At 37.6% G+C, this 24231-nt stretch overlaps 5 protein-coding genes across 5 annotated transcripts; 2 read left to right on the forward strand and 3 right to left on the reverse strand.

Moving 5' to 3' along the window:
* Positions 1–745: 745 nt before the first annotated feature.
* LOC133728750 (aspartic proteinase NANA, chloroplast-like) lies at positions 746–2509 on the reverse strand. The gene is made up of 2 exons (XM_062156179.1): positions 1834–2509; positions 746–1734 (listed from the first exon to the last, which is right to left on the reverse strand). The coding sequence occupies exons 1-2, from the start codon at positions 2493–2495 to the stop codon at positions 912–914; spliced, it is 1485 nt and encodes a 494-aa protein (XP_062012163.1). The 5' UTR covers positions 2496–2509; the 3' UTR covers positions 746–911.
* Positions 2510–3306: 797 nt separating this feature from the next.
* On the reverse strand, positions 3307–6061 carry LOC133728751 (aspartic proteinase NANA, chloroplast-like). The gene is made up of 2 exons (XM_062156180.1): positions 5085–6061; positions 3307–4318 (listed from the first exon to the last, which is right to left on the reverse strand). The coding sequence occupies exons 1-2, from the start codon at positions 5717–5719 to the stop codon at positions 3493–3495; spliced, it is 1461 nt and encodes a 486-aa protein (XP_062012164.1). The 5' UTR covers positions 5720–6061; the 3' UTR covers positions 3307–3492.
* A 5947-nt stretch (positions 6062–12008) lies between these two features.
* On the forward strand, positions 12009–13520 carry LOC133732475 (mediator of RNA polymerase II transcription subunit 22a-like). Its single transcript, XM_062160032.1, has 3 exons — positions 12009–12235; positions 12365–12430; positions 13060–13520. The coding sequence occupies exons 1-3, from the start codon at positions 12050–12052 to the stop codon at positions 13303–13305; spliced, it is 498 nt and encodes a 165-aa protein (XP_062016016.1). The 5' UTR covers positions 12009–12049; the 3' UTR covers positions 13306–13520.
* A 363-nt stretch (positions 13521–13883) lies between these two features.
* On the reverse strand, positions 13884–16042 carry LOC133732476 (peroxynitrite isomerase Rv2717c). Its single transcript, XM_062160033.1, has 4 exons — positions 15784–16042; positions 15555–15695; positions 14950–15018; positions 13884–14266 (listed from the first exon to the last, which is right to left on the reverse strand). Exons 1-4 carry the CDS (start codon positions 15940–15942, stop codon positions 14111–14113), a joined length of 525 nt encoding a protein of 174 aa, XP_062016017.1. The 5' UTR covers positions 15943–16042; the 3' UTR covers positions 13884–14110.
* Positions 16043–18303: 2261 nt separating this feature from the next.
* On the forward strand, positions 18304–21701 carry LOC133728753 (serine/threonine-protein kinase AGC1-7). Its single transcript, XM_062156183.1, has 4 exons — positions 18304–18475; positions 19125–19186; positions 19277–19989; positions 20566–21701. The coding sequence occupies exons 2-4, from the start codon at positions 19163–19165 to the stop codon at positions 21437–21439; spliced, it is 1611 nt and encodes a 536-aa protein (XP_062012167.1). The 5' UTR covers positions 18304–18475; positions 19125–19162; the 3' UTR covers positions 21440–21701.
* Positions 21702–24231: the final 2530 nt, after the last annotated feature.

Consider the following 24231-nt stretch of genomic DNA (forward strand, 5'->3'; position numbering starts at 1 on the left):
CACATGTATCCCACCTTATGTGGCAATTGATGTGCCACAATCATGTCATATAATGCAATTCTTTAATAGGTTAGGTCTTGTGCTACACATAAACTACCATATAAGGTGGGATATAGGTTGTACCCAAAAATGTTGTTCACCTAGCGTATGTGGTAGCTGATGTGCCACAACCACAACTATGTCATTTAATAAAATTCTCTAATAGATTAGACTTCCCAACACATCAACTGCCACATAAGGTGTGATGCATGTGGTACCCAAAAATGTGGTTCACCTAGAGTTTATTTTTGGATACCACATGTATGATACATATGTGGCAGATGATCTGGCACAATCGCGTCATTTAATGAAATTTTGTGATAAATTGGACTTTCTCTGCTACATCAGCTGTCACATAAAGTGAGATGTAGGTAGTACCTAAAAAGATGATTCACCTAACATATATTACTCTTAATTTTGAGTATGAGACTGCAACCTTACACCATTGTTTGTGTTTTAAAACTGAATTTGGTTAAACGCTTGGTGAAATCCCCCATAGAGAAAGCTAATTAAGATATGCATGCATGCTCATGTTCAGTTTCAATCCGGCATGAGCTTCTTCATCACGCCCTCATGATGACAGATTTCCACTTTCAGCTGCCACTGCCCTACTTAATTGACATTAAACTTTTGAGTTCAAGATTTTTCTTGAGGCATATTAATATAAAAGGAAACAAATTGAAGGCAATTGGGTAGGAGCAGAAAATGATGCAAGAAGAATTTAATACGCAGTTATATATAATGTAGAAACAGGATTACAAGTACAAAGCAAAGAATTAAATACGCAGTTACATATAATGTAGAAACAGAATTACAAATACAAAGTAGTAGATGAATTAATGAATTCAAAATTTGATCGAACAAATAATAAACTAGATGCAACTGGAAGGAGTGAAACCGATTGTCTGCTCCTCTAAATTAAACTCCCACAGAAAGTTTTGCTGCATTATGTTGCCAATCAGAGAGCCAACGTACGTGTTAGACTTGACAATCGCCACACACCTTTCGCCGGTGTTAACTACTTCAGGAATGACGTTCCACAATGGTGGCTCAAATACAGCTCCATTTGCAAAATGAAATGTGAATTTTGGCACAGAAGACCAATCCAATCCTGTTGACTTGAAGCAAAACTCAAATGGGAGCTTCGGATCTCGTTTTAACCTTTCGTATTTTGAGAGAGCCTTTATGTATTCAGCCATAACAGCGTCGTAAGCTGGCCAGGCCAGCCATGAGTTGCTTGTGCCTGAATCAAAAACTGTCCCGCCACCAGTAACGTTATCATATCTCCATATATGACTTGGTATGTCTAGTAGTTTTCCCCCAACGGATATGCCCACAATTTTCACGCCATACTGACCAGAGGACGGCAAAAAAAATTTGAAGCGTGTCAAAGGGGGGTGCCATGCAGCTTTCTTGTTGGCACCAAATGTGATATAACTTGTCACGTTCATGTGGTTGTCAAAAGACATCAGGCAATAAGAGAACTTGGGACCGAAGTTCCTACCAGTTTTATCCGCCCACGAGCTTTGGGCAAACCCCAAACCCAATATGCCATCAGCTTTCAGTCCCTTAACGACCGTCTCTGTGCAGCCAATTACCATGTGTTGCAGCTTTAGAGTCCTACCGGTTGTAGTGAGGGGTGCTCTTAAAATCTCTTCGCCGAAGAAACCTAATGCAAGTTGCCCTCCCAAGTAGCTAATGAAAACAGAATCAGAAAGCAAAATTAATTGGACGGATTTGACATATATAGTTTTATGTCACCACTCTCAGAAATGGGAATGGGGAAGTACGTACCTGATTTTATACATGCAATGCGACGATGGGTGAGGGCAGACAGTCATGGACCCCATTTCCTGAAGCCCACGTCGGCACTGTTTAGAATCGCATGGTACAGGTTTGAAACTCGAAGATCGGTGGGCCTGAAATACATTGACGCCCTTGTCACCGTCTCCTCTATAAAATTTATCCTGTTCTCCATAAAACTCATCTCTGTATCGTGCATGCTGACAATCTTTACAGTCATATCTGCAATTGACCCATGTGAGGTCACTCCCTGTATCTAAAACCAACGTGTATTTCTTGGGAGGGGTTCCAATTTTTACTTCGGCCAGGTACTCCCCAGTACCCAAATCTGCACCCGACTCCATCTTCAATTTAATGCCGTCCTTTCGTAGCGGGTATATAGCCTCTTGGCGATTAATATCACGGAGGTGACGCTCTATGATGAGTTGTCTTTGGCTTTTGGGAGGCTTTTGATGGTTCCCATGCCATTTGGGAGAGTCCCTGTGGATTAGCTCGAAAGTCATGGAACCTTCATCGTCGTGATCAGGGTTTGAGTTAACAAAGAGAGACCCATCTCCATTGATGACGATGATGGAAAGCAATGAGAAGATGAAGAGGAACGAACTGGGTGTCTTCCCCTTCATCATTTGCCAAAATTTCTGGGATGAAACCATGGAGAGAATGCGACAATATTGTAGACATGGGATTGACTAAAATAAGGGCGAGGAGCAACAGTGATGAAGCTAATTTTAGACTATGGGGTACGGATTCAGGTGGATGCATAAGATCCAGTTTTTTTTTTTTTTTTTTTTTACCAAAAGCAGATCCAGGCTCGTATTCTATGTGTAGTGTTCCGTGGACACAATCCTATATCATTCACTTTTACAAGATAAACAAATAAAACGAAAGCGCTCCAAGCGTATCAAATCAAATGTGGTTTTTTCTTTCTTTTTCGTTATTTTTGAATGTCTTAATGGTGTTTTATAAGCGAGCTTTCTAGCGGAAACAGAACCGAATGAAAATATGTTTTGCATTAACTTAGAATTTAACATGTTTCGTGTCAGAAATGTCTTATGGTAAAAGATTTTCATGAGAACTTCTTATCTTTTTTATCCTTTTCTTCTTCTTCCTTGTTTTTTTTCCTTAAGATTTTCCGCATGAATGTTACGGTAATACGGTAATATTTTAATATTATGGGAACCAATCACATAATTTTGTTGAGCACCGGGAATCTACACAAGCATATAATGATTTATACTTTTGGGTAAAACTATTTTCACGTGATATAAATCCAGATATAAAAGGTTGCACGGTAAAGGGACTTAAAAAGGTGGAAGAGGAATCAAAACTGTTAAAATCCTTGTAAAGCAATTAGGTGCTCCATAACAAAACATTTTGACACAGAATTTGACCGAGTTTCCGTTTCGGGCAAAAGTATGAATCACGTACTGGTACTCATACAAGTCATTTAAAAGATGTCTAGCTAACCCTGAAAATCTATACTTGACAATTATATATAAACAAGCACGAAACGATGCAGGAAGAATTGCAATGAATGTAATACGTACACATATATAGAAGAAGAAAGAGAGAGAAGGAAGGGATCCGGCCGGATCAAGAAAAGAATTACAATTAAGAGCACGTCACTTACAATTCCATTCTAAACCAAAACTAGGTGCAGCTTGAAGGAGCAAAACCCAATGTACCTCCCCGCAAATCGAATTCCCACAAATAATTTTGTTGCATTATGTTGCCAATAACAATGGTGCCAGGAAATATAGCTGACATAAAGCCGAGACACTTTGTCTGTACAGCAACATCAATAACATAGCTCTTCACTGGGGGCTCAAATTTAGCTCCATCTGCAAAATGAACTGCAAATCTCGGCACTGAAGACTCATCATAACCAGTGGAATTGAAGCAGAACTCAAATGCATCCAACGGTATTTTTTCGTACTTGGACAAAGCCATTGTCAATTCAGCCATGACAGGTTTGTAAGCTGGTGAGGTTAGAAACGTGAGGCTTGTGCCTGAATCAACAATTGTTCCACCACCAAGGTTTTCAACCCACACTTCATTTGGTATCTTTAGCATTTTGCCCCCGACTGATATCCCCACCAAGTTTACAGCGTAAAATGGGCCAATTTTAGGGCCACCCAAAGCAAGCTTTGTGTAACTCACGCTGTTTCGCAGTGCGGGTTCAGCACTTCCACCAAATGTGAGATAGCTTGACACATTCTTGTTGCTCATGTGATCAATTAGGCAATAGGAAAACTTGTCACCCAAGTTTGAAGCAGCTTTCGCAACGAATGAGTGCTTGCTGAACCCTAGACCCAATATCCCATCACCTCCCCAGATGCTTGCCTCTTTAGGGCCCTCGATGGACTCTGTGCAGCCAATTAGCACATCATTCAGCTTCGCGCTCCTACCATTCGTAAGGGGTACTCTTACAGTCTCATTCGCAAAGAAGCCCAATGCACCAGATTTTTCTGCGTACCTTGTGAAAATAATAGACCATGCAAATAAGCAAATGAACTAGCAATGTATAAGTAATTAACATATAGTGTTGCTCCCTGAAAGTAGAGAAAACGAAATGAAAATTTTGAATTATGGATCTCTTATAACAACAAGAAATTAGACAACAATATATATAAAGTTAGAAACCATGCCAAACAGTTCGAATGAGGCTATTGGAGCCGCAAATGGATGGTAACAAGAGCTAAAAACATTTTTGTTTTTGGTCTAAAATTGTGGCTCATGTGATGCTCACCTACTTACAATAACTGACATTTAAATCTGTCTGCTCTCACCTACATCTTCTGCAGCCAGTGAATTCGGGATAGCCCACTACAGCCATCTCATCGTATTGATTTAACTTGCTAGGTCGTAACTAGACTATGGGTTTATTTCCAGACTCACTACTGTCTCCATTTCGCTATGACCAGGATGGTCCATGACCAATATTAATGGTCATGAGAATGCTTACATACAACACAAGATCATTAAATCTCTAAACCCAACTCACTTCAATGAAGACAAGCTGTAACGAAAATTTTAGGTAGGGCTTTAAAAACAAAGTCGACCTATGTACTTCACAAAAAGTGAAAAAAAACATGTTCCCAACCACTTTTAGTTTGGTTTGATAATATTTTACGCAATATGGGTTGGATCTCTGAAATCTTAAAACTCGAAACTGGATGAAGAAGTTCAATAACAGTGTGAGATGTATAGAATCGAAAAGGATAATATTGGGAAATGTTTACCTATAATCATATTTGCAACGGCTCAATGGGGTTGGACATATTGTGAGAGAGAAATCAAGCTCGAACTTGCACATCTCAGAAGAGCAAGTGATAGTTTTGAAGGTTGAAGATTGAGTGGCACGAAACACCTTCTTCTTGTTCTTCTTCATCTTTGCTCTTTTCAACCCACATTTCTCACCGCACCGGTACTTGCACTTCATCCATGTCAAGTCACTCCCTGTGTCTGCAATCAACAGGAATCTCTGTGAAGGTGTTCCCACTTTAACCTGAACAAGGTACTGCCCGACACCGAAATCCCAACCCGAACTCAATGGCATTGCAATGGAAGCTGTTTCCAATGCATTTCTCCTTAGGCCAGTTTGAATGTGATGATGGTGGTGTTGCCTCTTGCGGGAGATCATTTGTTGGCGAATGAGGTCGTGGCGGTGGAGCTCTTCAATGAGTTCTAGCTGCGTTTTCGGCATTTCGTCACGCAAACCATGCCCATTGAGCTTCGGAGAGTGCCTGTGAATGAGCTCTAATCTCATGGGTTCGTCTTGTTTCAATTCATTGAGAAATGAATGAACAGAGAAAATCCCGTGAAGGGCAGAGAGCAAGAAGATGATGAAGAGGAATGCGTTTGGCCTCCCCTTCATCGTGACAATGAGTTCACAGTCCGCAATAATAAAATGTAACAAGAACACCGAAGAGTATATAAAAAAAGGGAGGAGGAGCTGAAACAGACTAGAAACAGATTAGAAACAGAGCTAGAAACAGGCCTAGGAAGAAACTGAAACAGAGCAGAAACAGAGTTTGGTGTGGTTTAGTAGTTGTGGATTGTTATTCTCAGTTTAGATGCACACTTTGTTGTAACAAGTAGATGAAAATCTAGAAGAAGATGAGGATTGGATCATAATTCACAAAGAAACTAAAAGGAGAAGGCAATGTGAGGTTGAAACCATAAAGGGGGGCGCCTTTAATAATTTTTGGAGTTGGGGCTCTGCTAACTATAATACTATATAAAGCTTTTGTGCCACCATTGGGTTACTTTTCTGGTTTCATTTTTGTCCGTTTTCTCACCTCATAATTTTATAATAGTATAGAGGAATATAGTTGATATGTGCAAGTGTAATGTCTACACATTAATTATATGTGTGTATCTAGTCTTGTCAATGCTCTCTCTCTCTCATGCATGATTAGTATTTTAGGGATTAAAATTTAAGCCCACTTAATAGTTAATCATCATCAAAACAAGGCATTGGAGAACAAGCAAATATCTCCTTAGAGGACAAGAGTTGTAATATGATTTAGTAAGCTATGATTGAACATTGAAGCTCTATATTTAGTCGGCCAGAGCAAACTTGATGGTTGATTTCTTATTATCTATTACTGATAAAATGAAAATAGGTGAAAATTATTATCTGAATTTGATATACAACTCTAATTGTGTATCCCACCATTCAAATGCAACAATATAATCAAATAAAACATGACGTTTGAGACTTATTATATACAAAATAGAGATATTCAAACTCAAAACTACATTATTGAACTAAAATCAAGGAAACCTACCTACTCCCTAATAAGTTTTAGAGATCACGAAATAATGTGCCTGAGGATCAATGCAGGGTGCATCTAGATTTGTTTCTTGGTTATTGTTTATTCATGTTGGACTGACATGGTTTGAATTCATGTGTCTTGTAACGTGACACTATTAAAATGAAATGAGATGGAATGGAAGGTTCAATTAGTAGGTCGATCATGTCCATTTACTATCAGATATATGCTTCAGATCAAATGGAAGAGGAGCAATATTTGACCAGCACAACGTGGCCAGCTGGATGTAAGTGAATGCTTGTTGTCAATGTGTGCTCTTATTCTTTTGTGTACATGATATCCATTCCATTTTCACTCTAGTTATGATTAGTTTTCTTGTTTTCTTATTTGTTGTCAATGTGTGCTCTTATTCAGATAATAATTTTCACCTATTTTCATTTTTCTGGTTTAACTAATTGTTAAATTAATGTCCATACTTAACAAGCTCTTCTATTCATAATTATAGTAATACTGTTTTAAAATGGACATTGGAAATGTGGAGATCGAGAGAAAAATTGTCATAAATCCGAGGCTTGAGGTCCTTTGTCAAGGATCACTATCAACATAACTTAAGCTCAATGGTTAATGGAAGCCTACAAGCTAATGTTTGCTAAGCAACCATCGAAAGTTGCCTGCTCGCTTAAGCACCTAAGTTTGGTAAAAACAAAATACTAGAATTCTAGAAAATAAAAAAATATATACTTGGTTTATAGAACAGTTTTCCCATCATCCGCAATACGTTTCATACTCAAGTCAGGGATTCGATTATGAGATGGAAAAGTAAAACGAGAAAATGATAAGGCATTTGCTCCATTTTACAGACTTTTTATTTTAATTCTGAAAGTACGCCCTTACTTGTGCTCAATCGCCTCCTCGTCATTATTGTTTCCCAACACTTGCATCTTATAGGCTTGGGAAATTGAGATCCACAAACTTGAGGGACGCATTACACCTTCTCCCTCATGTTTTCGCAATCCCTCGACACGTACCATCAAAGCCTGAGAAAAGTGAACCATCAAACCCCCCCATGCCCTCGAAGAGTAATGGTATGACACTTCTTTGTCCTCATAAAGATCCAAACACCACCTGGGTGGCATTGGAATGCTTTTAGGAGTTAAACCACTAGAGTCACAAACTCACAATAATGCACCATAATTATATCCAGCAAATCATCTTTGTACCAAACCAAAGTCGATCAGATGAAAGGGGTACAATACTCTACTTCAATAGTAGTAAGAACAAGTTAATGTTTCCTGCTAGAGGCCTAGAGCAATCCAAAACACACAAGCAGAACAATGCCCTGTGCTAAATTGGCTTTTAATTTATTGTTTTTGAAATAGGTAAAAATAAAAAATAGTACCTAAATTATGCCTCTATTTTATCGACGATACTGATCTTTATCTTTTGTCACAACTAATACCTGAACTTTTTGACTTCTTTTGAAGTGGTACCTAATGCCACATTGGGTCACCAATCTCGTCAAAAATGACCAGTGAAGCACGTGTCTTATTTATCAAGGTTAAAGATAACAATTTATATTAGTCGTTAACTGTATCATGACCCAAGCCACTATATTCTTCTTCTCAATCTTTGATCTATGAAGCAAAAACCCAAAATTCTTATCTCAAATCAAACAATTAATGAACCGAAATACCAAACGTGTGCCTAATAAATGAGACACATGTGCCTCACATATCATTTTTGGCCGGAGTAGTGAGCAAATGTGGCTTTTAAGTACCACTTCAAAAGAAGATTGTGACAAAAAAATAAAATTTAGGTACCACCGATAACATAGATGTATAATTTAGGTACTATTTGTAATATTTTCTCTTTTGAAATTATATTACTTACTCAAAATCTCAAAATATTTTTTAGGATCTTATCTAAATAACTTTTACAATTTAGCTCTCCAGTTTTGAGTTATCAACACTCAGAAGCTAAAAACCGTCTCTATATTGGAAACGTGTTGTGGTTAACTAGAGGATGACCCCGTACACACAAACATGACGCGTCTAAGAAACATAAGACTTTCAAAGATCAAAGATCCAATCAGTTTATTAATTGTTGTGTGTACTCGTAGTCCCTTGCCTCACAAGCATGAACCATACATACATATCTTCCAAGAATCATAGTCCCCATCTATGCGTGACAGCATCATCTAATTCAAAGAGCAGTACATGATATTAAATGGTTTCTTTCTTGGAAATACAATTGGAGTAAGTTAAAATTATATAACGAGATTATGTGTCTGCCGACAATATGGATTTTATCCATCACGGTTTAGTGACATCCTCGCATATGTAAGACTTCATAACAGTACTATTGGGAGGATTTGAAATGAAGGTAGTACATAACTACTTGGAAGATATCAGGGCCGTCTTGAGATTGAAAAGGCCTGAGGCGAAGAATTAAAATGTAGCCTATATAAAATTTAAATATTTTTTCTTCTTCTTAAAATAGCTATAAATATTTTTTTGTTATTGCCCCTTGAATAATTACAAAATATTTATATATTTATAAAAGAAAAACCTAAAACATACAAAAATAAGAAGAAATATGAAGAGGGCCATACATGGATTCGAACCATAGTTGAGGTGGTTCAATAACTATCTGAACACCATTACGGCAACGCAAACTCTATGTAAATTATGTACAAAGTTTGTAAATGTGCATGAACAATATTGAAACTCAGATCTCCTGAGGCCCTCCAGCAGCCAGTGGCCTGAGGCAGCTGCCTCAGTTGGCAACCCTCAGGGCCAGCTCTGGAAGATATTACCAGAACACCATAAGGAGGATATGAAGTTCTTTAAAGCTCGTATGACATTGTTTTATAGAAGAACCTAAGAAAGTGATTTTGTTGAAAGCACATTAATTCAAAAACAGTCATAGGTGCTTAAGATCCGGTTGGAGATAGCTTAACGTAAATTATAAGCAGTTGTAGTTTTAAGTATATAGAAGCTGTCTTTTACCAACTTCTATAAGCAGTAACTTAATGATATAACTTTTGAAATAATAAACTGTTTTATTAAATTTTATCAAATATTTTTTTACCATTTAACTTATAAGTTAAGCAGTTTTTTTTTTTTTTTTTAAGGGATAGGTTAAGCAGTTTTTTACTTAACCTAAGTTATGCCAAATTAGGTCTAAGTAGGTGCAAGCTAGTGTTTTCCCATAAGCACTAAAACAGTATTAGGTATAGGATTTAGAAATCCTTGTAACTAACTTTGTCGAGCATTCATTTCGATAGCGCTAGAAACAATGGCAAACCAGAGTCTCTCACATAGTAGTAGAGCACTACATTTTCAAGTACAACTAAAACAAATATTGTCATTAGTCTAGAGCTTAATTATTTATTGGTCCCTTTCATTTCCCTCATATATAAAACCTTCAAGGCTCTAAACCCTGGTAATGACTGGTGTGCACTTCATAATGTTGAAAAGGAAAAGGTCAATCTTTGCTAATCTTGGAAGAGACAACCCAATTCTGAGACTGAGCATGCAAACAATTATTTATCAGTGGGGGAAGTCAATGGTTTATGCCCAAATACACAGAACACATCTGAAGATACATGTAAGCGAATCCCACCGAAGGAGAAGAATATATGTGATCGAGCTGTTCATCATTGAAATTTTTACATTCTATGTACCAAACATAAAAACAAAACCAAGATTTGGGGAGTGTTTTATTAGTTGCAGAAGCAATCAATATCAAGGATGAAAGGGAATAATGGAATATGGTCGGTAATAATTGTATAATCACCGTTTTATGTGGGAGTTGCAACTTGCATGAACAAAGGCAGGATTTGGAAACAGCTAAGGTTAGGCATGTTGATAGTGATGGTGAGAAGGGCGGTTAGTACCCTGCAATCCTGCCATGTTATGTGGAGATTTTGACCTCTTCCATTCATCCCCCCATTGTGTGGTGACGAGGCTAGGCATCATAAGAATTTTTTTTTTTTTTTTGATGCAATGAGTGATAGCAGAGGAGCAACCTCTTTAATACTTCAATTTATTTAGCCAAAAAAATGTTAATGACAATGGAGGGGGACCTAATCAAAACCCCCAGAATAAACAAGCAAAACAAACAAGACATCATAAGAATTGAGTTCTTCCACAATCCACACTATTTATTTGTGGTTTTTTTTTTTTTTTTTTATCATGAGATGGGTCTGAATGTCTTCGCACTAGTTGTTTGACCTTAAATTTATATAAAATCATTTGGATAATCATACTCTTACTAATCAATCATCGATGATGTTTTTGTCCATCTTTGTTAAATTGGAGCATATGTAGAGCAGTTACCTGATTCTCAGGGGTAATATCACACCTAATCAAAGACACGATGTTTATATAGTTCGTCAAAAAAATGCTTAATTTTTGTATTCGTTGCTTGAAAATCTCCATGCTGATCTTGAAAACAAAGTCAAAACCCATCTTGATACTTCCCTCATCTACCATTAAACCCGAACCACTGTAATGGCCTGGAAATTCTTATATTGACGCACTTAATTATTGATAGTTCATGTCAAACCTTCATTTTAAAATCACGACTCTTTTTTACCGTTTTTCAAAGTAAAGAAACAACAAAATTCATAAAAATAAAAAATACAAAAAATTGTTTGAACTTTCGGTGTTTTGTCAATTGGATCACATTTTAAAAATTATGCTATATGGATGGTGAGCTTATTGTGTAGGAGAATTTCAAGAAAACGTAATGTTAACAAGGTTTAGCATGTTTCGGCATGCGATTGCATGCCACGAGTGCCCCATGGCACCTAGCTTCCAATGTCACAAAACATGCCCGGCCCTATTTCTATTCAAATTTTCATGTTCATTAATCTCACAATTAGTAAAGCATATTTTTTAGAGAACGTGTTCCAAACTTCCAATCGACATAATAACAAAATCTCAAACGGAAAATTCTAGGTCCAATCTATATTTAAGTGTTCCACAAGTTCTTCTGACACATTCTAAAAACCACCCTACAAATTCTAAACTCATTACACATGTGAATTTCAAAAGACATACAATATAAAGCCAACAATGTAACCTCGTAGCGGATCAAAACATGTCAGTCCTTACTTTGATTCAAATTCCTTCCATGCCACGAACTAACTATCTAGGTCCAATTTACAAAACTTGAAAATATGGATCCTTTTTTTTTTTTTTTTTGTTCTTCACAAAATGCTCTTAACCAATGACCATTACAGATACGTTGTACAAAAGCCCACTTAATTTTGGGCGCAAGATTATGATTGACTGGGCCCAGATTCATTGAAAGACACATAATTTGTAAAACCCATCTAAGCCCATTTTAAAGTTCCTGCCCCCCGTCCCAATTTCTCGTATTGTATATGCGGCGGTGATAGTACAGACAAAAGAAAGGGAAGAATGAACAGAGGGGGAGGAGGAGGAGGAGGCGGAGCAGGAGCCGGAGGTGGGTCCGGGGCCGGGAGTGGGCCCACATCGGCGGCGGCGTTGGCGGCAGCTAAGAAGCAGAAGAAGTGGCTGGAGAGTGTGGAAACAGACATCGCCAACATCGTCGACCATTTCAGCTACCTCGTCAACGTATCCAGGGTCTGTTCTTTTCTCTCTAAATTGAATAAAATTATGTAGGTAATTTTTCTTATTAAATAGAATGGAAGTGTTTCATTGACGTTTAGGCGATGTGGGTGTGACGATTTTTGGTTTTTTTTTTTTTTATAGGTGAATGAGCCACCTGTTAGGAACTCTCAAGAAGCTTTCATGATGGAGATGCGTGCTGCTAGAATGGTCAGACCCTAATCCTTGCTTTTGCTTCTTTTCTTTTGCTCTGTGTGTGTGTGTGAGGAAGTAGAAGAAGTAGTGTACAACTTAACACTTCAAGTGCACTGATTTGTGTTTCGAAATTTTACGACTTAGTGATGTTGTTATGATGATAGTCTGAGGTCTCTCTGGGTGTCAAATTCCGCTTGACATTTGATTTGCTAAGGGAATGAATGAAGTACAATGCTGGCTAGCTGTTGATGTCTGTGAAAAATGCTTAATTTTCACAGTTTTAAAGAACCCATGTAACAAAAACACATTTTCTTGTCAATGAGTAATTTTTGGTATCTTATCTTGGTACAATCAAAACGGTACATAAGGGTTATTGAGTTAAGGAGCGTACTTTTGAAACAGGGTTCTTTATTTATGCTTTCAAATCTACAATGGGGTAGGTTTAGGTTAAGCATTATGGGTTTAGGTTTTAGCATTATGAGTGGTAAAATGATTGTAGTTTTGAGAACATATTGGGTTTAGGCTTTTCCAGTCTCATCAAGATGAGTGCAAGCTAGGTTCTGAGCTTCTTTTGTCTATAGTATTTTCCCCTGTTGCTTACTTGTTCTTTGATCAGTTACAATACATATCTATCTTGACCACAGGTTCAGGCATCTGATTCTCTACTTAAGTTGGTGTCAGACTTGAAGCAGACTGCACTCTTTTCTGGATTTGCATACCTTAATGACCATGTAGAGGAAAGAATGGCAGAGTTTGACAAGCAGGCCGAGAAGACTGACCGCATGTTAGCTAGAATTGGAGAGGAGGCAGCTGCCAGCCTCAAGGAGCTTGAAGCCCACTATTATTCTTCTTCGGTACCACATACACATGAAAACTACTTGCAGCAATGAGCTGACATTTAAAGAAGAAGTTAACCGTGTATGGTGCTTCGTTTCTTGAATCATGACACTGCTCATGTAAACATAGGCAGAAACATTGTATTGCTGCATACTTGTTTAGTTCTAGTTACCAACTTTTGAACTCTTAGACTTGGGATAGATTACTTGCTAAGCTACGCAGCTAATTGTAAGTTTCTAAATGCATAATTATGTAAGTATATTCTACATGCTTTGGTGTTAATCCTGACACACGCTTTACCCGAGTATAAAATTAGAGGGAATTCATCTACTTTGGATAGGTAGTACCTAAACGCTAGTATCTTCATAGTAAAGTAGCCATTCCCAAGCATACTTGGATTACTTTTTAAAATGAGGCTTCTAAGGTTGAAGTTATAAAGTTTCGGTACAAGTTGTTGCAGAACTCCTGCAATAATGTTAATGTTCTGAGCAAATGGAAGACTGGGAATCCATTAGCTAAGTGAGCTCATTTGTGCAATTTTGAAGTTAACTAGACTGACTTGATTCAACATGTTTGGATTGGAAGAAATAGTTGAATTCTGTGGTCTAAACAGAAAAGCAAATACGGCATGTTATTGGAGGAATTGAGGAACTGCGCTTCAATAATCATAAATTTGATTTTTATGCTGAAGTTAGCAAATTGTTGAAAACCAATGCTCAAATTAGCCAGATAGGTGAATCCAAAGCTTGTACAATGATACTTGCCTACCGCTGTTGATACCACTAACAAAATAAAGAAATGAAACTGTTTTTCATTAGCTGCAGCAAGAGCAGTGATCTATGACTACAAATTTTGATGCTAACTTGTAAATTTCACTTTATCTACAACATATTGCTTCACTCTCTTGAGCGAGGCTTTTAGATGTGGTTGAAGACTGTTGAGATTTGTAGCCATCTGAACCTCATAAGACAGTTCTCCATCAACCAACTTAAAAACTCTGGTTATCTCTTTTACCTACACCAGAAGCAAAAAAGAAACTATTAAACATTCAAGAGTCGTTTTAGGACAGAAAATCAACTGTCTTAACCAAAACAATCAAGGATACCATAGAATTCATATCAACAAAATGCCAGAGATATTCTTCAAAAGTAATCCATATTTCTTAGCCATTTACCAGTGTAGACATTTACGAACAAAAGATACTACAATTCCATGAATCTCTAATCCTAAATCAGAATTAATGCAGTAACCAATTCTATGAGTATACTCGGGTTTTCTGTTTTCTTACTTTTTTATATTTTGCTTTCTTATTGTTGTCCCTCCACTTCCTTCTTTTCTTGCATCACAGTAACAAACTCATCGTCAACACTTTTTTCCAAGAGTTGCAAAAGATTGTCTCTCTTCTTTTTTGATTAAACAAAACCATCACCTATCTGTCAATTAATTTTCTCAGCATCCTTGTGGTACCGGTCGTGATTTTAGAAGCATAATACTTTTCCGAAAACCTCAAATGTCCCAATACAATCCATACTTTATTCATCTCTAAAGCAGCCATATCCTATGAGCACATTCTTATCGGCAATTAAAATTTTCAATTTATGTCATCCCAAACCCTCAATGCATATCATCTTACTGCTACTAAATAATGCAGAAATTATTGTAAGGCTATTGCATTATTATTGTTGAGCTTATATTACCTTTGTTGCATTTCCCACTAGCTCAGTTTGAAGGTTTATCACTTTTTCTTCTGCATTGTACGTCCCTTTCTAAAGGAATCAAAACATAACAATAATATCAGCATAACAAATCAAGTAAAGAAATAAAAGACACCAGAAGTTAGAGATAAAATGCAAGATACGCAATTTGATCTTATAAGGATATAACTAAATACTTAAAAATTGTGTCACAAAACCCAATGTATGAACTGCATATTCCACATTAAGTAGATTCTATAGTTTCCCGAATGAAAAGTAAAAGAAAGTAATATTATAAGATACTCAACACTATTCCTCAAAACTCCTTGGTAACAAAAAGTTGCAGAACTCCATACTATACCTTCTTTTTTCTTTCCTGATGAAGCTTAATAGTTACTACCAGAATAACAAGATGAAATGAACACTGATGCAATGAACACTGATGAGAAAGGTGGGTTGAAAAGCTAACAGTTGGAGCAAACAAGGCAATTCATTGTATCCTGAATAATATGCATACACAATTCTACATGATGAATCAAAAAGGTCAAATCTTTATTTTTTCCACAAAAAAAAAGGTCAAATCTTTATTTGATTAAATCTGTTCCTACCTGAACTTCAACAAGACCAGTGCTTTGAGCGATGACAACCTCGATGGTCCCATCAGGCTTGGGCCGCCAAAAGCCACTCTCAGCGTGCATAGGCTCACCGGAGTTCAATTTCCAAGTCTTCTGAGTGTAAGCTATCACCGGCTGCTCTCATTTTCACCAAAAACAATAACAAACTCAGAGAAACCGATGAAGCAATGATGACCCATTTGGCAAAAAGAGATAAGAGTACCTTGCCGGAGTGAGAGAAATGGAGTTGTTCGCCGTAAGAGAAGGAGTTGATGGTGGGGAAGCCGCCTTCGCCTTGGCCTTTCCATGAACCCAGAAGGTAAGAGAGTGGCGCAATCGCCGGGTGGACCGCCGGCGATGGTTTAGCGCCGTCCTCCGCCATGCTTCTCTTTGAAATTCTCGTCTTCGTGTTTTGTCTTGGCTCTGCAGCAGCACCTAACCCACAATAACTTAGTTAAGCACACCAAGCCTAATAGTATGATCTTGTAATAAAGGGAAAAAATCACAAATATTATCCAAATTATACGTCTATGCCTCTATTTTATTAATGGTATCTGAATTTTATTTTTTATCATAACTAATACCTGGATTCTTCAAGTTCTTTTGAAGTGGTACCTATAGTCACATTCGCTCACTACTCTGATTAAAAATGGCACGTGAGGCACATATGTCTCATTCATTAGGCACGTTTAGTATTTCGGTTCATTAATTGTTTGATTTGAGATAAGAATTTTGAGTTTTTGTTTCATAGATTAATTAAAGATTGAGAAGAATAAGATCGATAATGGCTAGCTTGGGCCATGATACAGTTAACAGATAATACAAATTTTCATCTGTAATCTTGATAAATAAGACACGTGCTCCTCACTTGTCATTTTTGACTAGACTGGTGATCGAATAGGCCTTAGGGTACCACTTCAAAAGAACTCAAAGAGTTCAGGTACTGATTGTGACAAAAAATAAAGTTCAGGTACCCTCGATAAGATAGATATATAGTTCATTTACTATTTTTGATTTTTATCATGTAATAAAATTAAGATTTTAATGATTGAAGAAATTATTTTAGAAATAATTTTTAAGTTTAAATTGTTTTATTTTCTACCATTAGATCAAAATCTAATAGTGGTTGAGCATAATTTTTTTGCTCAATTATTGAGTAGAACATTAATATTAGTTGTTTTTTTAATAGAATTTGATATTATTAGAATCAATAGTCATTAGCTAGAGTTTAATATCTACTTAAAACAAGATAACTAGGAAAAAATTTCAAAACTTTATTTAAGTAAACGCAACTCACTACAAGTCTATTTTCAGCTCACTTTGTAAGTTTGTATCTAACTTACAAACAAAGAACAACTCTGTGTCTCTAGGGGAAAAAAATAATTGACTAGCCTCCCATTAGCCTGCACAGAATTGTGGTACTAACAGAACGTCACTTTCTAGCAAACAAAGTAATCATTTATCCATAAGCCAGTTGAAATACGCTAGTCACATTAAAGACAATTACAAACTCTCATAAAAGTCATGATCCGAATAGGCTAACATTTGAAGACTGTAGATCAACATAAAATACCCAAGAAGGTCCAACTTTTGGGTTAGGTCAGCCCAATCAATGAGTAATAAGTGAGAGTGGCAAGACACCCTCCTTGAAAGCCCATGAATTAGGTCCAATCAACCCAAACTCAAACTTAGACCCCCAAGCCCAACTCCAAGTCCAGGTCACCACCACCATATTCAACGTCACTGACTAGGCCACCATCACTGCCTGCAGAGTAGATGACGTTGCGATCATTACCGCCTCTGCAATTTCTTCCGGCGCCAACCCCCCTTATTAAGGGGAAGGTCTGCACTTACCTCCACCTCCAACCTGGCATCTGGAGGTCGACCGATCCAGGCAGCCATCCAAACCATCAAGACCTCTTTAGATAAGTCGAGCCGCCGTTCGTTTCACCAAATGATCGGAATACCCAATCATGAATCCTCCCACTAATTACACGACCATGGTACCTCGACATTGCTGCTCTGTGACACTCACGCCAAGAAGACTTGATGTTAGTTTGGCACTTTGTTCTTGCCATAAAAGTTATTGTGTTTAGGGTAAATTACATTCCATGTTGAGATTAGATGCAATCTCTCAATCTTGATTGTATCATATTTAATAGAAGTTGACATTTTGATAATTAAAACTCATTAATTAAATAATTAAATAATTATTTTTTGAACTATTTTAAACTATTTTTTGAACTAATTAAATAATCATTAAATAAATTTAAAAGAAAGTAGAGTACATTCAAGATGAAAGCAATATGTGTGGTGTCCTATCCTGATTGGGGAATGAGATGCTAGCTCAACCGATTGCAAGGCTGGAGACGTAGTGCTGGGCACAGAGGAATAGCAGAGTCAGCCCGACCACGATTTCACAGAGGATTAAGCGCCCAACCATTCCTCTTAGCGACGACCATTTCCCTCCTTCTCTCTCTCCCTTTCATCTGAAGTTAGAAAGAAAAAAAAACCCCAAACCCAACACAACACACTATCCCCCCCATATTTAAATTTACTCTCTTCTCTCATTTATAAAATGGAAAATCAAAAATTGGGTTTTCCTAATTCTAGTTTTGTTTTGCTCCACAATTTTCTCCCAATTCCCATCACTCCTCCACCTGATTATGGGTTTGTGTGGTGGTCCACTCAAGAACCAGCTCATTCTCAATTCCCAATTCCCATTTCTCTTGTGACCCTTCTTTCTTTTAATTTTCTCTCTCTCTGGATTTCAAGAAATATTTTAGTTTTCTCCCTGTGATCAATGCTTGGAAACCCAACAATTCATTCATGTAGTAATAACCTTTTTCATAAACACAGATTGACAAGGAGAAGATCACATCTTTATTGGTCTTGATTGCTGCATTGGACTTCTGGTTGGTCCTGCATTCCCTCCAATCTTTTTCTTGTTTTTGTGTTTGGTTTGATTCTTGGTTAGTTTACTGTTCTTGTGAATATGACAAGTTCAAGGTTTATTTGTTTATTCATTTGTTTTGTGTGTTTTACACATTATTTATGTCTTTAAAGAATGTCTCTGCTAGTTGACAATTAAGAATATTCGAAGGTCTTATCATTCTCGATTTGAACATTGACTTTGTGTGTTGTTTTTGTCTACCACGCCATTACGTGCCTACCGCGTACTGATTTTGATGTTGATCCTGAGATAAGTATACACACAATCCGTGATAATGACCCTAAATAAGTAGATTATAAAGGGGTGCAACAAGATTGACTTGTTGTTTTAATGATGATTATTCGGTTTTATTTGGAGCTACAAACCTATGATTATCTGATATGACCATAACCAAGGAGTTTGGGCTCCTTGGTCATGTTAAGGGTGTGATTGAGTCATTAGAGGGCTGAACTTAATCATCGCAGCTTCAACTCAGATGTTGATTCTAAGAATTTGCAAATCTCATTAGGCAACACTAAGAGCTTTTATGTTCTAAAGATCAATGTTTTATCGTTCGTTCCGCATTATTTTGTGTTAGAAGTACTGATGGATTTTCATGATGATATGATCAGGAATTTCTTTCAAGGGGTATTCTTTTGTTACCTCATTAATGTCTTCAAATCCAGGATCTGATGTAAGTGTTTCATATACTCTTGTTTATGATTGTTTGTTCTTGGAAGGTCTTAATCTGTGAGTCTTAGAACTATTTCTATTTCTAATGCAGTCAGAAGAAATACCATCTGGACGGCAGATGATGGTATCTAATGGCCGGAGTGGTACCAATTCCTCCAATAGCAAGGATTATGACCCCAAAAAAGTGGATAGCGTAGCAAAATCTAGTGGTAGTTCAACTCAGGATCCAAGCTCCAAACAAATGGACCTTGGTAGTAAGACTATAGCTGAATCAACCACCACCAGTAGTCGTCCTTCTCCAAGCCCAATGCTACCTGCAAATTCTGAATTTCTAACCAATTCTATCCCCAGCCCTGGCCAACGAAGTCGCAATAACTCTCGTTCTGATAGCTTAGACAGTATCACCGCACCCATAAGGCCTCATACTGGTGGTGACATTCGGTGGGATGCGATCAACATGGTCTCTAAAGGTTCCCAACTCAATCTCAGCCATTTCCGGCTTCTCAAGCGCCTAGGCTATGGAGACATCGGTAGCGTTTATCTGGTAGAACTCCGAGGAACAAGTGCATTTTTTGCCATGAAAGTCATGGACAAGGCATCTCTTGCTAGTAGAAACAAGCTATTGCGAGCACAAACAGAAAGAGAGATACTCGGACTTCTTGACCACCCATTCTTGCCCACTCTCTATTCTTACTTCGAGACTGACAAGTTCTATTGCTTGGTCATGGAGTATTGTAGTGGAGGTAATCTACATTCCCTGCGACAGAAGCAACCTAACAAGCATTTTACAGAGGAAGCTGCACGGTTAGTAACTCTCCAGTTTTTCTGAGTTCTTAAGTTTTAGACATGCTTGAACTGAATATTATCTGATATTTGATCGTTAATATTAAATTTCCTAACTGTCATAATCCATTTATGATGGATTGGAGTCACTGATTCGATGACTTTAATTCACTGTTTGAAGCTGTACTGTTAGTACCTTTCCAGCCTTTGCATTGCATTGTAAATAACATAGATGTCATAAGCGGAATTTTTGTTAAATGCATGTGCTACTTTATCAAAAGTTGGATACCTTATGTACCTTATAAGAGCTTGTCGATGGTATTTAGTCCTTCTTTTCTATCATTCCCTTTGTTATATGCAGTGGCACTTGCAAAATGGTTCTTTCTGGGTGTTGATTTTGCACTAGATGCAAATTAATTGTCTATCATGTAAAAGACCCTACCATTGTTTCTTATGTAAAAATAACGAGGTCATTTCTTCACCATGGATAATGATAGTTCTTTTCTAATTCCTTTTGCATATTAAGTTGAGGTCATTGTACCAATATTTGACCTTTAGATTGGGGCAAGGCGTTTCTAATGTTTTATCCTGTGGCAGGTTTTATGCATCACAGGTTTTGTTAGCGCTCGAGTATCTGCATATGCTTGGAATCGTGTACAGGGATTTAAAACCAGAAAATGTTTTAGTAAGAGATGAGGGCCATATCATGCTCTCTGACTTTGATCTATCACTCCGCTGTTCTGTGAATCCTACACTAGTCAAGTCTTCATCTGTCCATGTAAGCAATGGTGGTGGTGGTGGTGGTGGTTCTGGGGGCATTTTGGAGGAGGAGTATGCTGTCCAGGGTTGTATGCAGCCATCCAATTTCTTTCCACGCATTTTACCTTCCAAGAAGAGCCGCAAATCTAAATCAGATTTTGGCCTTTCAGCTAATAACTCCCTCCCGGAACTGATGGCAGAGCCTACAAATGTGCGCTCCATGTCATTTGTCGGAACACATGAATATCTAGCCCCAGAGATTATCCGCGGAGAGGGCCATGGTAGTGCAGTGGACTGGTGGACGTTTGGCATCTTCTTATATGAGCTCTTACATGGAACAACCCCGTTCAAGGGCCACGGAAATCGTGCCACACTTTTTAACGTCGTAGGTCAGCCTCTGAAGTTCCCAGAAACTCCACAAGTAAGTCCTGTTGCACGTAATCTCATTCGAGGGCTCTTGATCAAAGAACCAAATAAGCGAATTGCATACAAAAGGGGTGCCACAGAAATAAAACAACACCCATTTTTTGAGGGAGTGAACTGGGCTCTAGTGAGATGTGCCATGCCCCCTCATGTGCCTGAACCCGTAGACTTTTCACAATATGTTAGCAAGGAGGCAAGCGCTCCTGACAAAAAGATGCCAGACGAGGGGGGTAATAAAAAGGACAGTAACCCTAATGATTCTTCTTATGTAGATTTTGAGTACTTTTAGCACTCATTTTGGGTGTCAGTTTTCTTGTGGAAAGTTACACTGTACAAAGAGCAAAAAGAGCTGCAACCCAGTAAAATATATACTATATGTTGAGGGTTTCATGATGCAGACTTTTGTTTACAGAATATTATTGATCTGTGTCCAGGCAAGGGGGCAATAAAGATGCTTATGCTGGATGCAATTTTTTTTTTTTTTTTTTTGAGTCATTCTTTTTATGTATTTAGTTTTGTACTGTGTAGGCTTGTATTGAAGTCTTTGTGAATATGTACTGTGTCTGGTGCGGTGGTATAGTCAAATGATTCTATATGTTTAGTTCAACTAGTTCCAAATTTCATGTTAATAATGTAATTTCTCAACCTCAAGGTTGAATTGGTGCCTAGCTTGTGTTGATGATGAAACTTTTACCTCGGTCAGATGAAAAGTTAATGAAAAAACCTATATTTCTACTGTTGTGAGAGTTAACTTGTGTACAAACTCTTATTTCGACGATTAATGATAATGAATATTAGTATACCATTAAAAACAAACGAAGTTGCTCATAAACTAGGTAATTTATCAATAGAGATGCTTTGTTGGAGTTGCTCATCAAGTATTCGTTCAACTATTTCATTCAGAAATCGTCAATATTTAACCATTTTTAAATAATTATTGCATGCTTTAAAAAAAAATTCTAATCGTACTCCATTAAAGTCAGAAATGATTCGGGTATGGGCATTGCGGCTATTGTTAGACTCTTTGTACATGCACACTCGGCTCTAAATATGGAAGCAGAGGCGTGTAGAGCGGGTCTTCTTCTTGGTATTCACCAAGGTTGGTCGGAAATTGATATTGAAAGTGACTCAACCCTGTTAATTGCTGCCCTCCAGAGCAAGGAGAATAATTATTTGGAAGTAAGTCGAGTTTTAGATGATTGTAAATATTACTTATTGGCTTTTCAATCAGTTAGAATTCGACATATTTTCCGTGAAGCAAATAGTGTTGCAAATAAGCTGGCTCACCTTGCTAGTTTGTTTTAATTTGATGATGTTTGGATAGATGAGACTCCTACTATTATTCAGAATGTTCTCTACGAGGATTACTGTAATTGTTTTCTGTAGCTCGGGGTTCAGGTATTATGTCCCTCACGATGCAAAATCATAATTATAATATAATAAATAAAACCGGGCATGGAGCTGAGCCTCCCAATTAGGCTGGGTTCCAAACCCCCTTTCAAAAAAAAAAAAAAAGATAGACGAAGTTGCTCTCATCAACTCAGTAAATCACTAAATCTATTAATAGAGAGATGTGTTGTCCGAATTGCTTATCAATTCACACTATCTTTCTTTTTTATACAAATTCATGCTATATTTTGATTCATCCACTGTTTCATTTAGAGATCGTAAATCCAAATTTTTGTTTACAAAAAATGGGGTCGGTTGAAGAGATCAGGTCCCTACGATGGGTGCATCACGTTCCCTCCTATCTGGACTTCGGCGGCGCGTGTAATAAAGCCACATCCAAAGTTTTGGCTTAGGAAAGCCCAACCAAAGTTATGGCTTTGGCCACGCGCTTACAGTCACTCTGACTCTCCTAAAAAGGAGACTGAGGAGGGCCCACTGTCCCCCGTATGGCCCGCAACACCTTTGGGTGTCCAACCCTGGTTCTAACCTCCCAAGAAGACCACATTTATTGCCCCCACCTGGGTCACAAGCTCGCGCCTCCGAGCTCGGCGACCGTTACCCAAAGTAAACGGATATATAAAGTGGCCCATCTCTGACCTATTATTCGATGTGGGATTGTGGTGCTAGTCTCCTAGTTTTTTGATAATAGAACAGACCTTCTATATTGATGTGTAGCAAAGTATCCTTTTTCATTATTTACAAGAAAGTAAAACATTTGCAATTCATGTGTTACTGCCTTGGTTCAGATGCTTCAATTGAATCAGTACAATTTGATTCCGATCAGATCTTTTGTTTGTAATGGCGAGTTCAGAGAAGTTGTGGAGACATCTGAGTTAAGTATGCTAGCATTCAATAATGGAGGCTGCTTTGATGAAGGAATGGTACCATCTTTTATTAGCCAACATCTGAACCAACTACTTCGCACATTGATGGTGTCACTGCAAGAGAAGCTTGCGTGCCCCATAGCCCTGATGTGAAGTATATATTCGACAACGCCTCTCTTTCGGGGTACGCTCATCCTTCAAGATGGGATTAACAGATTCAGCTATCGTATTTTTGCCTTATAAGGCCTATAAACCCGATGCCACAACAAAAAAAAGTATGATAGTAGACGTGTTAGGGATATTATAAATTAAAACTTGGTCTAAAAAGTGATCTTGACATTAACCAAGACATGTGAATCTTACAAAATAAAAAACCAAGATTTCGAACCAAACTAACTCTTAAAACGACCCTATACTCAAACTCTTTACTGTATGAAATTTTCTCCTTAAGCCAAGTAGAACCGGACTATGAAGTATCACCAAGTAACTAAGAGCAACTCCAACAGCTTCCCTATAATTTCTGTACCATAGAAAAGCAAAAGTCAAAGTTTTAGCCTTTTTTTCTTCTCCAACTCCAACAGATTCCTTATTTTACAGCAATCTTTAAAATCTCCATAATTCTTCATTAAATTTGAGAGATTGCTGTAAATTTAGGGAATTTGGTTTTCTCTTTCCTCATTATCTATAAAATAGAGATAGTTATAGGGAATCTGTTGGAGCAAAAGAAGCTCATTTTTCCCCAAAATAGGGAAAAATCAAAACATGGGAGAGCTGGTGGAGTTGCTCTAACAAGTAATAAACTAGCTTC

Source organism: Rosa rugosa, chromosome 2, assembly GCF_958449725.1.
Source record: "Rosa rugosa chromosome 2, drRosRugo1.1, whole genome shotgun sequence".
NCBI classification, from domain to species: Eukaryota; Viridiplantae; Streptophyta; class Magnoliopsida; order Rosales; family Rosaceae; genus Rosa; species Rosa rugosa.